At 48.7% G+C, this 15,099-nt stretch overlaps 1 protein-coding gene across 3 annotated transcripts in view; it reads left to right on the forward strand.

Annotated features, from left to right (window-relative positions):
• The window catches only part of STRA6 (signaling receptor and transporter of retinol STRA6), a 54,024-nt gene that overhangs the window by 24,637 nt on the left and 14,288 nt on the right, over positions 1 to 15,099 (forward strand). For 2 of the 3 annotated variants that reach the window (XM_048867598.2, XM_075132917.1), the window contains exons 4-11: positions 1,221 to 1,306; positions 4,153 to 4,292; positions 5,303 to 5,469; positions 5,909 to 6,031; positions 10,152 to 10,219; positions 12,092 to 12,162; positions 12,747 to 12,808; positions 13,536 to 13,719. In XM_048867598.2, the coding sequence (XP_048723555.1) occupies positions 1,221 to 1,306; positions 4,153 to 4,292; positions 5,303 to 5,469; positions 5,909 to 6,031; positions 10,152 to 10,219; positions 12,092 to 12,162; positions 12,747 to 12,808; positions 13,536 to 13,719 (901 nt within the window). The remainder of the gene's footprint in view (positions 1 to 1,220; positions 1,307 to 4,152; positions 4,293 to 5,302; positions 5,470 to 5,908; positions 6,032 to 10,151; positions 10,220 to 12,091; positions 12,163 to 12,746; positions 12,809 to 13,535; positions 13,720 to 15,099) is intronic. The other variant, XM_048867601.2, reaches the window with a different exon arrangement.

Below are 15,099 nucleotides of genomic sequence, written 5' to 3' on the forward strand. Positions count from 1 at the left end.
TCGTTGAGGCAGTAATTACTGGGGGATGGGGGAGCTTCTCCGGCCGGGACCATGCAGAAGGTCAGATGATCATCAAGGGCCCTTCTGGCCTTAATCTGTGAGCCGTGCTCATGAGTGTGATACGAGTGCCTGAGGTTTAACTCAGCAGAGCTATCAATCAAGCACCTCTTTAGGTGCTGAAAGTCCCTAGCTTATCAGAAGAACAGATGCTCTGCTGCAGCCTGTACTTCACGTTTCCACTTGCTGCCCAATGGGTCGCTTTTAGTGTAATTTGCTCCCTGTGTCCCACTCAGCCTTTGGCCCCTCTTCAGAGGTTCCCAGGAAGCATGCCAATAACAGTAGTAGTTTTGCAAAATAGACGCCTGTTCACTAGAACTCCACTGAAATCCTCTTTGCCCGCAACTCACTTGGCACTAATTGGTAATGACATTTGGTCACCACCACCCGAAGTTTGGAATAGTTGGGAGAAAGACCCAAATGACTGGGTACTCCCCTGGACCTCTCTGGAGTTCCCCAATCGCTGATCATGCTTCCCTTCAACAGAGAGAATTAGAAATTCATGCTAGGGCCTAGGTGGCCCTAGCAGAAGCTGATTGAGCCTGTATATCCACACGGTTGGGTAGAGCCACCCAGCGCAGAGACAAATCTGGTGTCCTGGAAACGGGATTATTATCACAAAAGACAACGCATCTCAGGTGAAACCACTGGAGTGATGGAGGAAGGAAGAGAGGTTACAAGGAATAGGGTGGCAAGAGACTGTATTGACCCACTTTGTTCTATATCTGTTCAAATACTGGGGTGTAGATAAGGGCCAGATCCTCAGCTAGTGTGTATAAATCAGCCTGCCTCCGGTACAGTCAATGGGAGCTACAGACGTACATCAGCTGAGGCTCTAGCTCCCTTTCTTGTTCTTTGGTTCATTCCGTGCCACACGAACGGTGTTCCTGCCCTTTATTCTATTGCTTCACCAACCTGCATGTGGGAGCTGCAAGCCCTCTCAGGCAGGGACTGATTTATTGCCCACTGTTGATTCCCTGTTACTTAGACCTATAAGCATCTCTCTGTTTGGCACCTTCTTGCACAGCAGCATACCTCACTGGGTATCCGATATCCCCATACATCCACCCATGAGGCCAGAGTTTAAAGAGATGGGGCCAGGGGTTTGCACCCTCATAGGTATTTTTACTGTTTTGATTATTTGTCATTGGCTCTCTTTGCAGCTAGCCGTGCTGATAGTCTTGTCTCTGTTGGTGAAACGCAAGAGCCTCTATAAATGCTGTTGGAATGGAGCACCTGGACTGCTGAGGTACCCAGAATAACCCCATATCCACACCTCTGCACTCATCTAACAAAACTGCTCCCTTGGCTGAGGTTTACATTTGTTTTCATGTGACTCTGCACTCCCTGATGCTGTTCAGACTGGAATTGCTGAAATCTCTTAATGACCCCGATTCCTCAACTGTCTCTGATTTTGCCATCCAAAATTATTATGAGCACAGTTTTGTGGGTGCACCTGTTAGCCCTTGGTATATCTAGTGTTCTGATTTGCAGAGAGTCGGCTGTTGGGTAGCTTGGCACCTTGGCACTTTACAGCATGGCATGTAACTAGGCTAGGAGGTGAAATGGCAGGTGTAGAATTCAAGGCTGCATTTCAAACCCCAGGCTAGAGGCAGGAAGGGCTGGATCAGGCTCTTTCTGGTCAAAATTTTCAGCTGTCTCCAAGTTCACGATAAGAATCTTAAAGCTTGGGAGCATTATCTAACCTAACCTGAACCTTCTTCTCTTTACTGCTTTCATGGCTTTCCCCCCTTCCACTCCTCTTCCCCCAGCAGGCTGACCTAAGAGCATGGGGCAGCTTTTCTTTTGACAAACTAAGAGCTATGACCAGGATGGTTGCTTCTGAGTCACTCTGCCATTCATGTGGCAACCCTGATGGCTAGCCTGGTGGTCTAGGCCAACACTGTTCCGGTCAGATGGCTGCAGACTAGACTAAAATCAAACTGAAGAGAGGCCTATGCTCCCAAGGAAACCCTGCTGTGCACATCTTTGTGCAAAACAATGATGTTGCCATTCTCCTCCCAGCAGCGGGGGTTGACTGTGATACCAGAAGACTAAACAATCTATCCCCAGTCACAGAAAATTTGAAATTCAGTCAGTAACTGGAACCCTTCCCACTGGTATCCTCCTCCAGGATCCCAGACCTTTGCTCACACTGTTATGCCAGGTGACTCTGGGAGCTTTGCTACCAGCTGACCTTGATATCTGTGTTCTAGAACTTGGAGTGGGGGGAGGGCATCTGATCTGCCATTAAATAGGGGGTATGGAGTGACTTGGGCAATTATTTAGAAACTCTAGTGCAGTAGACATCCCCTTGTCCTTTGACTACTTCCACCTGTTCATCATTCCTTACTGTTATCTCTAATATCATAGAAGATTAGGGCTGGAAGAGACCACAGGAGGTCATCCAGTCCAATCCCCTGCTCAAAGCAGGACCAACACCAACTAAATCATCCCAGCCAGGGCTTTGTTAAACCGGGCCTTAAAAACCTCTAAGGAAGGAGATTCCACCACCTCCCTAGGTAACCCATTCCAGTACTTCACCACCTTCCTAGTGAAATAGTTTTTCCTAACTAGTTTTTCCAACCTAGACCTCCCCCACTGCAACTTGAGACCATTACTCCTTGTTTTGTCATCTGCCACCACTGACAACAGCCTAGCTCCATCCTCTTTGGAACCCCCCTTCAGGTAGTTGAAGGCTGCTATCAAATCCCCCTCACTCTTCTCTTCTGCAGACTAAATAACCCCAGTTCCCGCAGCTTCTCCTCATGTGTCATGTGCCCCAGCCCCCTAATCATTTTCATTGTCCTCTGCTGGACTCTCTCCAATTTGTCCACATCCTTTCTGTCTTGGGGGGCCCAAAACTGGACACAATACTCCAGGTGTGGCCTCACCAGTGCTGCATAGAGGAGAATAATCACTTCCCTCAGTCTGCTGGCAATGCTCCTACTAATGCAGCCCAATATGCCTTTAGCCTTCTTGGCAACAAGGGCTCACTGCTGACTCATATCCAGCTTCTTGTCCACTGTAATCCCCAGGTCCTTTTCTGCAGAACTGCTGCTTAGCCAGTTGGTCCCCAGCCTGGAGCAGTGCATGGGATTCTTCCATCCTAAGTTCAGGACTCTGCACTTGTCCTTGTTGAATCTCATCTGATGACTTTTGGCTCAATCCTCCAATTAGTCTAGGTCATTCTGGACCCTATCCCTACCCTCCATCATATTTACCTCTCCCCACATCTTAGTGTCATCTGCAAACTTGCTGAGGGTGCAGTCCATCCCATCATCCAGATCATGAATGAAGATATTGAACAAAACTGGCCCCAGGACTGACCCCTGGGGCACTCTGCTTGATACTGGCTGCCAACTAGACATCGAGTTGTTGATCACTACCTGTTGAGCCCGATGATCTAACCAGCTTTCTTATAGTCCAATCATCCAATCCATACTTCTTTAACTTGCTGGCAAGAATACTGTGGGAGACCGTATCAAAAGCTTTGCTAAAGTCAAGGTATATCACATGCACTGCTTTCCCCATATCCACAGAGCCATATGGATCATGAATTCCCATGATCTCACCTTTTAGTCTATAAATCACCATGCATGTCTTTGGGACAGTAGAAATAAGAATTTTCCATCCCTGAGAGAGGTTGCAGCTCCATGTTCCCTGCAAATGTGACAGGGACACTCAGCAATGACCGTGAAGAACCACCTGAGTCCTTAGGGCAGCTCAGAGAAGCCCAGGGTATGGCTGTGCCAGGGTCAGGTTGGGGATCAGTTTCTTCCAGCTAAACAGAGGATATGGGGGACCCATCCAGATATCTTGGTGATGAGCCATGCTGGCAAATGGGACAGACAGGTACATCCCACTGGCCATTCAATGGGGGCTTTGTGGTAACTCCCCTATCCCAGCTGTTGTATGATGCACCTAGTGGTTACCCTTTGTGGCAGAGACAGGTGGATGTGGTGCCCCAAACCACTGTGCCCTTCTCTCTCAAGCTGTCTGCAGTGGAGGGAAGGGTGATCTCCATGGGGAGGTGGGGGTAAGGAGCACCCTGTCTATTCTCATTCTTCCCCCCACCCCCCTTGATTGTTGCAGCCCTGTGAATTTCTTGGAGGCAGAGGGCCACCAGGGGCTTGTGGCAGCAGTGTTTGGAATCCTCTTCTCTTCTGTTTGTGTGCTGGTGCTGGATACCGACCCCCTGCCTTTCATTGCCAGCTCCTCCCCACGCAGTCGAGGTAATGCAGGTGGTGCTGGGTCTTCCCTTTCTGAAGTTTGCGGGTGTTTTGCTGTTTCAATCCATTGGGCCCCTCAGAAGCCAGGGCTGTCCCCACAGGCTGTCCCAGGTGGGCACAGGGATCTCATTCAGACCCAGTGCAGGCTTTCCCCTAACTGGGTGACACCCTGAATAACTGTCTTCATTTTTTGGCTACCTTTCCCCACATGCATACATTTGTTTGTTTTAACATTTAAAATGTGTTGGGCCTCCCCTGGCCCTTCCCCAGGCAATGTTTGGCCAATCTATTGCATGTCCTCTTGCACACAGATCAGTGCAAATATACTCCAGATTTTCAGACAGCATGTGCTACTGCTAACAATGGACTATTTTACAACTGGGGGAGCGGGGAAAGGGACTGCAGCTCCAGCAGGGATGGGCAGGGCTCCGTTGAAAAAGCCAGTGCTGTTGTGACTTGGGCAAAACTTTGTGAAGCAGCCTTGTGCTCTGTCAGGCCCTGCCTAGTACTGCTGTTCCATGGCTTGCATTAATACTGGTGGGGCCTGCCATAGAGGCACTGGGAAGCCAGAGCTCCAGTTGATGTGAATGGGAGCTGCAGATGCTGAGCTCCTCTGAACTGAACCAGACAAAACCAACTGGGGCTGGAGGGGAAGCGCCTTGATCTAAAAAGTGACGGTTCATCTGAGCTTCATATGGCAAAGTGGAGGCATCCTGGCAGTTAAACTCTGCTAAGCGGAGGCAGCACCCTAAGGTCTCATCCAGTGAGCATTTTGCATGGGGCAGGCTGATGGGAAGCCCTCATGTGATGGTGGTGCCAAGGGGAAGAGAGGTGCCATGGCTGGCTGTCCCTGCATGCCATTAGCATGGACTGGATTTCCAGTCTCCAGCTTTGGGTGGCTTAATGTCTCCTCTTAAGCCAATATGCAAGTCAAGGGCATCACTTTGCCTATTAATCCTTGTACTGAGAGCTCTGCAATTTTGTTTTTTCTCTCTCCCCACCCCTTTGTCTAGAGTACTGGAAGATCATGGCTTTGCTCTATTACCCTGCCTTCTATTATCCTTTAATTGCATGCGCCACAATCAGACACCGAGCCGGGTACTTCGTAGGCTGCTTGCTCTCCTGGTGCCACTGTGTGGTCCATATCTGGCAGAAAGTGGACTGCCCTCAGTCGTCCAAGGTAAATGCAAATGAGATGCATAACATGGATATTGTTCTTCCTTCCTGGTCATATCAGCTACTAAAGACATCTCCAGGTAAGTGGAAAGGGAGCGGGGATGAATGGCTGGTGCTTGGAACTGGGAGAGACACTTTCACGGAGAAGCCTCAAGTCAGGCTCTTCTTGAGCCTAAGGTGTGGATAACTGTAGTGTAGGCCACATCGGAGCAGAGCCCTTGCAATCTCCTAACCTAATGCAGATGGAATAAGGCTTTTGGCTACTGCTGCATTCTGGGCACCTGCAGGCATCTGAGGAATCCTAAACTGTGAATCTGAACTCTTTGGATGGAGGGGCAACAGGAGCAGGAAGTTGTAGGTCACAGTACATAGAATAGTACGTACAGGCTTGTGCTGAAGTATGAAGTGATAATCACACTTAGCAACTGTCCTCTTCTCCCCAGATTTACAGGTATTATTCCCTACTATCTTATGTTCCTATTATCCTCTGCCTCATAGTCCTGAGCATTTGGTATCCAGTACTGCTTGTCAGGAGCTTCACACAGGAGAAACAGACTGCTAGAGAGGTAATGCACTGCAGCTTCCTTTCAAATCCATGCTGTGTTGACTCCGCTAAGGGCATTGTGTAGAAAACATAAATTTTGCCCCTTTTATGTTAGTTCCACTCCTCTGCAACAGTTATGTACTAGTTATTGGTTCAAATTTTGATCGTGTGTGTGAGCTAATTAATTAGTGAATAAGACTTTAGTGTCTGTAATCAGAGCTGAAGATGTGCCCAGCAGAGCAGATGTGGCTATAGAAGAGACACAAAATGTGGCATGAATCAGACAACTTTCAAGAAATATGCCATTCTCTGTATTTTATGTCTTTTAAAACACATTTTGGAGTGTATTGTCTTATTGTCATGGAAACTGATCAGTTTTGCAATACTTTAAATGCCATGTGTATTAATTTTTTTCCTTAATAGCAGGTCTCTCCTATTTTTATGTGTGAAATAGATCATCCCCATTTTGTAGTGAAAATGCCTGAGGTACTGATCTTGGTTCTCTGAAATCCATGGTCACTAAATGCTTTTGACTGGTCATCGCTCTGCCAGATGGTTTTCTCATATTGTTTCCACATCTGTCTGGCCTTCTACTTAGAGCTTGTCTACAGGGAAATTTACCTGCAGTAAAAACAAGGAGTCCTTGTGGCACCTTAGAGACTAACAAATGTATTTGGGCATAAGCTTTTGTGGGCTAGAACCTACTTCATCAGATGCATGGAGTGGAAAATACAGTAGCAGGTGTATATATATACATAGTACATGAAAAGATGGGAGTTGCCTTACCAAGTGGGGGGTCAGTCTAATGAGACAATTCAATTAACAGTAGAATACCAAGGGAGGAAAAATCATTTTTGTAGTGATAATGAGGGTGGCCCATTTCAAACAGTTGACAAGAAAGTGTAACAGTACGGGGAAATTAGTATGGTAAAATCAGTTTTTGTAATGACCCATCCACTCCCAGTCTTTATTCGGGCCTAATTTGATGGTGTCCAGTTTGCAAATTAATTCCAGTTCTGCAGTTTCACACTGGAGTCTGTTTTTGAAGTTATTTTGTTGAAGAATTGCTACTTTTAAATCTGTTATTGAGTGACCAGGGAGGTTGAAGTGTTCTCCTACTAGTTTTTGAATGTTATAATTCCTAATGTCAGATTTGTGTCCATTTATTCTTTTGCGTAGAGACTGTCCAGTTTGGCCAATGTACATGGCAGAGGGGCATTGCTGGAACATGATGGCATATATCATCACTACCTGCAGTAGTTCCCTTTGTGGACGCTTTCTTGCTCCTGAATAGCTACTGTGTGACTTTTTAAAATTCACACCCCATCCTAATCCAAAATAACTTTCAAGTGTAGATAAGCCTTTAGGGTCGAATGGGGCCACCCAAGTTCTCTAATTGTAAGGCACACTTTCCGCATCCAACTTTGCACACTGGGATGATTGTCTGTGTGCACAAACCCCTTGTCTGTGCATGTAAGTCAGTTTCCTCACTTCCCAAGTGCGTCACTTGCTTACATGGCTATTTACGTCTGTATCTTGTCTGCAGGCTTAATCAGCTGAGCAGATAGAAATGGCTGGGTGAAAACCAGAGGCAGGCTCTGCAAAGCTGGCCCTGAGTGTTTCTGTAGGGTTAGGCTTCAGGAACTGACTTAACTAAACACTAAGCTGTGAACAGAGCCTCTACTGCAGGTTTTCTCAATCTTCATTGCATCGCAACCCCCTTCTGACAACAATAATTACTACACGACCCCAGGAAGGGGGACCAAAGCCCACGCCCTGCTGCCCCGGGCTCAGGGGCCAAAGCCCAAGCCCTGCCGCCCTGCGGGGCACTGAAACTTGAGGGCTTTAGCCTTGGGTGGCAGAGCTTAGACTTTGGTTTCAGCCCTAAACCCCAGCAAGCCTAATGCCAGCCCTGGCGATCCCATTAAAACTGGGTTGCAACCCACTTTGGTGTCCTGACCCACAGTTTGAGAACCACTGCTCTAGTCCAAACTCTGCAAATATTTTATTAGCTTTCCCCCCTGGTATTTCATTACTTCTGGGCTCCAGCCAAGATCAGAAGCTGAAATGGTGGGAAGAGGCTGTTCTAGGGGCACATTTGGCTTGTCCAGAGTTAGAAAGCAGAGGAAATCAATGTCCCCATGAGCTTGCAAACCTAAGAGTGTCAGCTGAACATCAAGCTTTTATAAGTTCATTTGAGCCAACCTGCTGAGCCTCTTCACTCAGTGCTATTGACTCTCCAGTAAACTCTGTTCTGTGTTCGTCACTTCCCACCCACCCCCTACTCTGGGGCTTGCAATCACTTAAGTTACTTTTAATTATTCTTCCAAGCAAACAAACCTTCCTATTTTATCTCCTCTCTGCTATCATGGGCCCAGCAGGCAGCCTTCCTCCACATCCAGCGTCAGTCCTGTTTGAAAAGGGATTTGAGCTGCTGAACTTCCTCTTTCCTTGCAACATCCTGATTGCACTCCAGCCAAGTGTCATTACATGCAAGGGGAATTGGAAGGTGCTCATCTCCCAAGCTTGAGTTATCAGTCCTTAATGCATCAGTTTTGATGTGCCTGGCCACCTCCCAGGATCCTACCCCTTGGAACTTGGCTTCAGCCCGAGTCCTCTAATGCTGCCATTGGCACTCTAGTTGCTCCCACAAATGCACAAGGTGCTCCTATCCTTCCCTATATCTCCCAGAGTAAGAGGAGTGTGGCTGAAGTTCAGTGCATAACAGTGGTGCTGGAACTAGGGGTGCTGCTGCACCCCCTGGCTTGAAGTAGTAATAAAAAACATGATTTCCATGGTTTCTGTCATCAGCATTCCCACTATAAAAATTGTTCCACCTCTGGTGCATAACAAACCTCCTGTGATGAGAGCAAAGCAGCGGGCTGTTGTTCAGCAAGGGTAGGCTCCCATTTTGAGTTGTCTTGGAATGATCCAGGCTATGGAAGCCATCTGCTGCCATCATTCCGGGCTCTGAGGAAAGAAGGTGATTGGTCTAACTTGTTCTAAATGCCTGCCCCTCCTACTTCAGCATAAGTGCTGTCAATGCTAATCCAATGCTAATACTTGCTGGGAGTACTGCCTATTCCCTACCTGCTCCCTCTGGCTGAGCCCCTGCCACTTGCCACCTCTGTATCCCAAGTTCTCCAGGTATCCCCATCCTAGCTGCCAGTTCTTGGCACACTGGCTGTGCCCACGAGTGCCCCAGAGGGCAGTGGGTTTGATGGTTCTGGGGTTTTTTTATCTTGCTGTATTTGGAGGGAAAGAAAATCTCTCTTCTGTGTAAACTCCTTAGCTCAAGAAGCTTAGGCATCAATGGGTCCCATTCAGCCCAGAACTGGTGTCTCATTGTTTTCCCCCTAGGTTTTCATGGCAGTAGGGGATAATCCCTTAGGATCAGACAACCTTTGTTTGGAGGATATGGGGGGAAACCTATTTTAAAAATATAATAACACAAACTCTCTCCCTGACCCCCCACCACCACCAAAAACAAGCAAACAAACAAAACCAAAACAAATTCACCCCTTGCAGATTTCTTAGTGTTATACCAAATCCTGGATTTAGTCTAAAGAACCCTCTAGTTCACCTAAATCCTGCTCCCAGCATTTCTTAGCATTGGACTGAGTGTTTTCCTTTTGGTCAGTCTGGTATCAAAATGGTCTTTCAGGCTGGAGCCTGTGATTCTCGCATCTAGATTGATATTTAGGCTCTAGTGAATGAGTCAGTGTTCTTCCGGAGTGATTAACTCAAATGTTTTGTTGCAAAATGTCAATAAAAGTTGTTCATCTAAAAAGGGGATTGTGTAACACTTCTTGGTGTGGAAGTTTTATTCCTATAGCTGAATGCAACTGCTTAATGATTCTATTTGAAAGAAGATGCTAGGTGTTGAATGAATTCAATATCGGAGGCTGCCAGTAGATGGTGCAATGCTTTCCCTAAAGAATGTATATATGGAAGGGTTTTCTTCGGTCAAGGGACAGAAGGGAAGCAAGAATTGGACAAAGGTAGAAACCTTTGAGCACAGGGCTACCTATAGGGCTTTTATAGATAACCACTCTAAGGAGAGAGAACCATGGCGTTGATTCAGGCATCTGACTGTGTCCTGTATCCAAATAACAAGTGGGCTTTTGTGCTGCTTTCTTTAGGTTGTAGGGAATGGCTATTATAATGAATACCTGAAGACTATCCTGGCCAAAAGAACACACAAAAGAAGGTACGGCCAAAACAATGCTCTTCCTCTTCTGCAGGAACTCTGCCTCGTTCTAATCCAGTGTTTCTTGCCTGGGGGTAGGTCAGTAAACAATGGGGGTTATGAGTACAGCTACGTTTTATTCACGGGTATTTTTAGTAAAAGTCATGGACAGGTCACGGGCAGTAAACAAAAATGCATGGCCCATCACCTGTCCATGACTTATACTATATACCCCTGATTAAATCTTGGGGTGGGGGGGCAGCCTGGGGGTGCTATGGGTGCTTGGGGGGAGAGGGGGTGTTGGCTCGGGTGCTGGGGGATGAGAGTGGGGGACTAGGGTTGCCAGGCATCCGGTTTTTGACCAGAATGCCTGGTCGAAAAGGGACCCTGGCGGCTCTGTTCAGCACCACTGACCAGGCTGTTAAAAGTCTGGTTGGTGGCGCAGCGGGACTAAGGCAGGCTCCCTGCCTGCCCTGGCTCCAAGCAGCTCCCGGAAATGACCGGCATATCCGGCTCCTAGGTGCAGGGGCAACCAGGGAAGCTCCGCGTGCTGCCCCCTCCCTGAGCACTGCCTCTGCAGCTCCTGTTGGCTGGGAACCATGGCCAATGGAGCTGCAGGGGCAGCGCCTGTGGGTGCGGGCACCACACACTGAGCAAAGTCGCCTGGCCCCTCTGCCTAGGAGCTGGACATGGCGGCTGCTTCTGGGAGCAGCGTGGAACCAGGGCAAGAAGGGAGCCTGCCTTAGCCCCGCTGTGCCACCGACCAGGAGTCACCTGAAGTAAGTGCCGCCCGGCCGGAGCCAAAACCCCCTGCCCTAGGTCAGAACCCCCTCCCGCACCCAAATCCCCTGCCATGGGTCAGAACCCCCACACACACTCCAACCCCCTGCCCCAATCCGGAGCCCCCTCCTGCATCCCAAACCCCTCATCCCCAACCACACCCCAGAGCCCACACCCCCAGTCGGAGCTTGCAAAGCACTACCCAGAGCCCTCACCCCCTCCTGTGCCCCAACCCCAGCCCTGAGCCCCCTACCCAAACTCCTGCTGGGGGGTGGGGTGGGCGATGACCCAAGATTGCCCCAGCAGCGGCCAGTGCAGCTGGCCCAGGGGCCGCCCGAGCTGCTCAGGCAACCCCCAGGCCAGCCATACCAGCTGCTGCAGAAGTCACGGATTCCACGACTTTCCGTGATTCCATGACCTCTGTGACAAACTCACAGCCTTACTTGTGAGACATTGAAAACTTCATTAGTCTAAAGCAAAGAAAATCTTTCTCTCCCCTCCCCACATACCCTTACCCTCCAACATCAAGTATTCTGTCACCTTCTCAAAACACACACATTATGGATGTAAATGTAATCTTTACTGGGTTTCATACATGACCATCATGCTGTAGTTCACACAGGAATTCAGGGCAGTCCTATGGCCCATCTCATACAAGGGGTCAGACTAGACGATCCCACTGGATCCATTCTGACTTTGGATTCCATTACTCTTGTTATCACTGACACTTCTTTACTCTTATACCAAATGTAAGGGCATTTTGACAATTTTGACTTCAAATGAGGGGTGGCTGGCCTAGAAAGGTTGAGAAATGCTGCTCTGAACAGTGCTACTTGCGGCTGTTAGAAAGGAAGCTGTTCTCGAGGTGGTGGTAAGCTCAGGACCACATACACTGGCTGGGCTGTGCATGGGGAGCCTGGGGCTGGAGTGGCTGTGCATGCTACAAGTCAGGACTGAGGTGTATTGGCAGAACTGTGTGTACTAGCTTCATCAGAACTTCCACCCAAAAGGACAGGCTGCTGGTGCTGATTGATAAGTGTTAAAAATCAAAGCAGTGCTTTTGTTCTGGGCCAACGTTTCATACCTGACTCATCGCAATTCTTCCTCTTCCAGCTCCAGGAAAGTAAGTCTCCTCTCAAGGGCCCAGATGTATTTACGCTCTTACATCTACACACCCCAGGAAGGTACCGTATGACAAGATCTTCTGATGCGCTCTTAGGCATAGCAGGGTCTCTGGCACCAGACTTCCTCCCACATGAAGTAACTGTTTCTTGGCTCTCTCTCTCAAAGTATCTATGCCGAGGCAGCTGCCGTACTAAATATGCACAACTCAATTTGCATGAATTGTTATCTTTGTGAAAGGAAATTTGGGGCGTTGCAAGGAGAGTGCTAACTCCATTGGCATGACAACCTTGTGTCCCAGATTGCATGAAGGTTTCTGTGTTATTAGGCTTCTTCCCTCATGTACTTGTTTAGCAGTTCAGTTGACTGTTGTTGCATCGACAGAGTGGATAGGTGGAATCTGGATGTGCTGAGGAAGGCTTGGATGAAACCATAGTGGTGGGGATGCTTTGGTCTATAAGGAGAGGGGTCAGACAGCTATGAACAGATATAATGAAACTGGATGGATGGTGAGAGTGACTGACACTGTGAAGGAATGGAAGCCCAGATGGATGCCTTTTGCTAACTTGTCACTCTGCTGCTTGTAAGCCTCAGGCTGGAATTGGTCTCCTGTCTCTTATGTCCCCCTGTCATTCTGGGATTTCAGGGTTCCAGGTTCCTCTGAAGCTGGTTCTCTCTGTAACCACAGCCGTGATTGCTGTTTACCAGGTAAGCCTGTAGCAATGCCCCTGCTGGGCCTGTGGATGGCTGTGCTAGCCTGTCCTGTTGTTTCCCATGCCCTACTTACATTCTGTGTGAGTGGGGAAGCAAGATGGGCAGCCCCATCCAACTGCCAGGCTCCTGCACCCATCCCACCCAGTCTGTGACTTGCCCTGGGCACTGCGAGGGTTCTCCCAGGGGCAAGAAGGATTAACCTCAGTGACAGGCTGCATTGTCCCAAGGGTCACTCCTGGCTGACGGAGCCTGCAGCACCCCTCTGTACTCATTGTAGCTGTCACTGTGCTGTGGCAGGGTAATCAGCTTCAGCAAGGACCAGACTCTGGTCACAGCCCTGCTTTCCATCTGCAGCAGGGCCAGACATGACAGCTGCCTACAGCTCTCTCTGTTGGTGTTCATTTTGTGTGTTCCTGCCAACGCAGTGGGCGAGAGACTGGAACTGAGGACTCCTGCCCTGGCAGCCTCAGGCCAGTCCCAGTTTGCATAACAGACTGGAGTTTTTAACCCTTTTCTTGCTGTCACCTTTCCATTGAGTCTGAGGCTCTGGCACCCACATCCCCCTTGCTTCCTCCACTCCATGGCAGTGTCCAGGATGTGGTCAGCAGCTGCTGTGGGGTGGGAGTTTACCACAGTGGCGGTGAACAGGTTGCTGGTGTACATGCATGAGCACACTCCCTTGCACACTGTCTGTAGCGCTCACCAGGCTCTTGGTTCACAGATGGCCTTGCTGCTGCTCGTCATCTTCGTCCCCAACATTCAGATAGTGAGGGCAGGGATGACGAAGGAAATCACTGTCCTGCTGGTTCAGTTTGGTGTTGTGCCTTCAGAGAACCCGGGGAGTGTCCCTGGAGACATGGAGCGGGAGCTGAACACAGTCAGACACTATCTTTGGTCACTGGAAGGTGAGTCTCTCCAAGTCTGTCAAGCTTGATGCTGGGGGTGCCCATGATCCCAGTCCCATTTCCCTGCCTAAATCCTGGGCTGTCTGTGTAGAGGTCCGGTACAGCATGGAGGATGGCAAGGAAAGCTTCCAAACTGCCATGCTTTGGCGTGACGTCTTGAAGGGGGTGTTCAGTCTGTATGCCTCTCCTTCCTCCCCACACTATACACACTTCTCTGTCCCGGAGCTCTCTGCTGAGACTACCCAAGAAACAGGCAATTTGTCTAGGTGACAGCAAAGGTCTGTGATACTGAAACTTACCCTCAGGATCAAGATGCACCAAAGAATTCCTGACCTCTTAACATTTAAGTATCAACTCTTCCCCTTCAACTAGAGCAAAGCTGCACAGACCAAAGCAAATTCCCAGCTCCCCAGAGTGAGAGGACAACAGCTGCTTGGGTTTGTTTTTTCTCTCTCCTTTTAATGAGTAAAAATAACTAAGGGCTCCACTCAGTCACTGAGCCATTTGTCCCATGGTAATAGAGACACCTGCATAGCAGTGCGGTGAACATCAGCTAGACTGGCTTACATAGTGGTATGTAATGTTTAAAACAGGAGTGTGAACACTGTGAATCTTGGGTTCTGTCCCTGCTCCTGAGCGTGTTGCTAATCCCATTGTTTGTGGGTATGCAGGGAGGTGAGATGTGGTTGGTGTTGGGAGGGAAGTTCCTGGATGTAAGAGATTAAAAGTTCAAAAGTCTGATCCAAAGAAGTCAACAGGAGTTTCTTCATTGACATCATTGGACTGTGGGCCTGCCTTGAGGCTGAGTTCAGCAAGGTATCGAAGCACATGCCTAGAGAAGCATATGCGGGGTCAAACTACTCAAGTGCTTCAGTAAGGCATGTACGTACATACCTTGCTGAATTGGGGTTCAGTAGCTGATCTCATGGGCTCTCTGTGGTAGTGTTGGTGGGAGGGGTTTGATAGGAGAAACTTTCAAACCGAAGCATAGTCATGGGAATTGGGACAATCTGAAATGCTGCACTGTCCTCTGAGTCTTTCCAAGAGGTTGGTTTGAAATTTAGAAGGGGCCTGGTCCCCTGGAAGGATGCCAGGAAAATTAATGTAACAGGACTCCAGTTTCCAGTCGCTGGGAGGTGAGTGCCTAATAGTGCTTTGATTCCATTGAAAATTACTTCCACTAACAACTTCTAAAAGGCCCAGAGCGTGTTTTTTTGCTATGATCTGTCTGAAGTCTCTCCTTCACCTCCCCTCTGATTCATTCCCCCCGACACACACACTCTTCCCCTGCTTTCTCTTAGCATTAGGTGCACAGGTGTGCCATGTGGGCTGGCTCAGTGCAGGGGTTGTACCTCCAGTTTGTGGTAATGGGTCCCAATC

This window comes from Caretta caretta, chromosome 10 (genome assembly GCF_965140235.1).
Source record: "Caretta caretta isolate rCarCar2 chromosome 10, rCarCar1.hap1, whole genome shotgun sequence".
Lineage (NCBI taxonomy): Eukaryota > Metazoa > Chordata > Testudines > Cheloniidae > Caretta > Caretta caretta.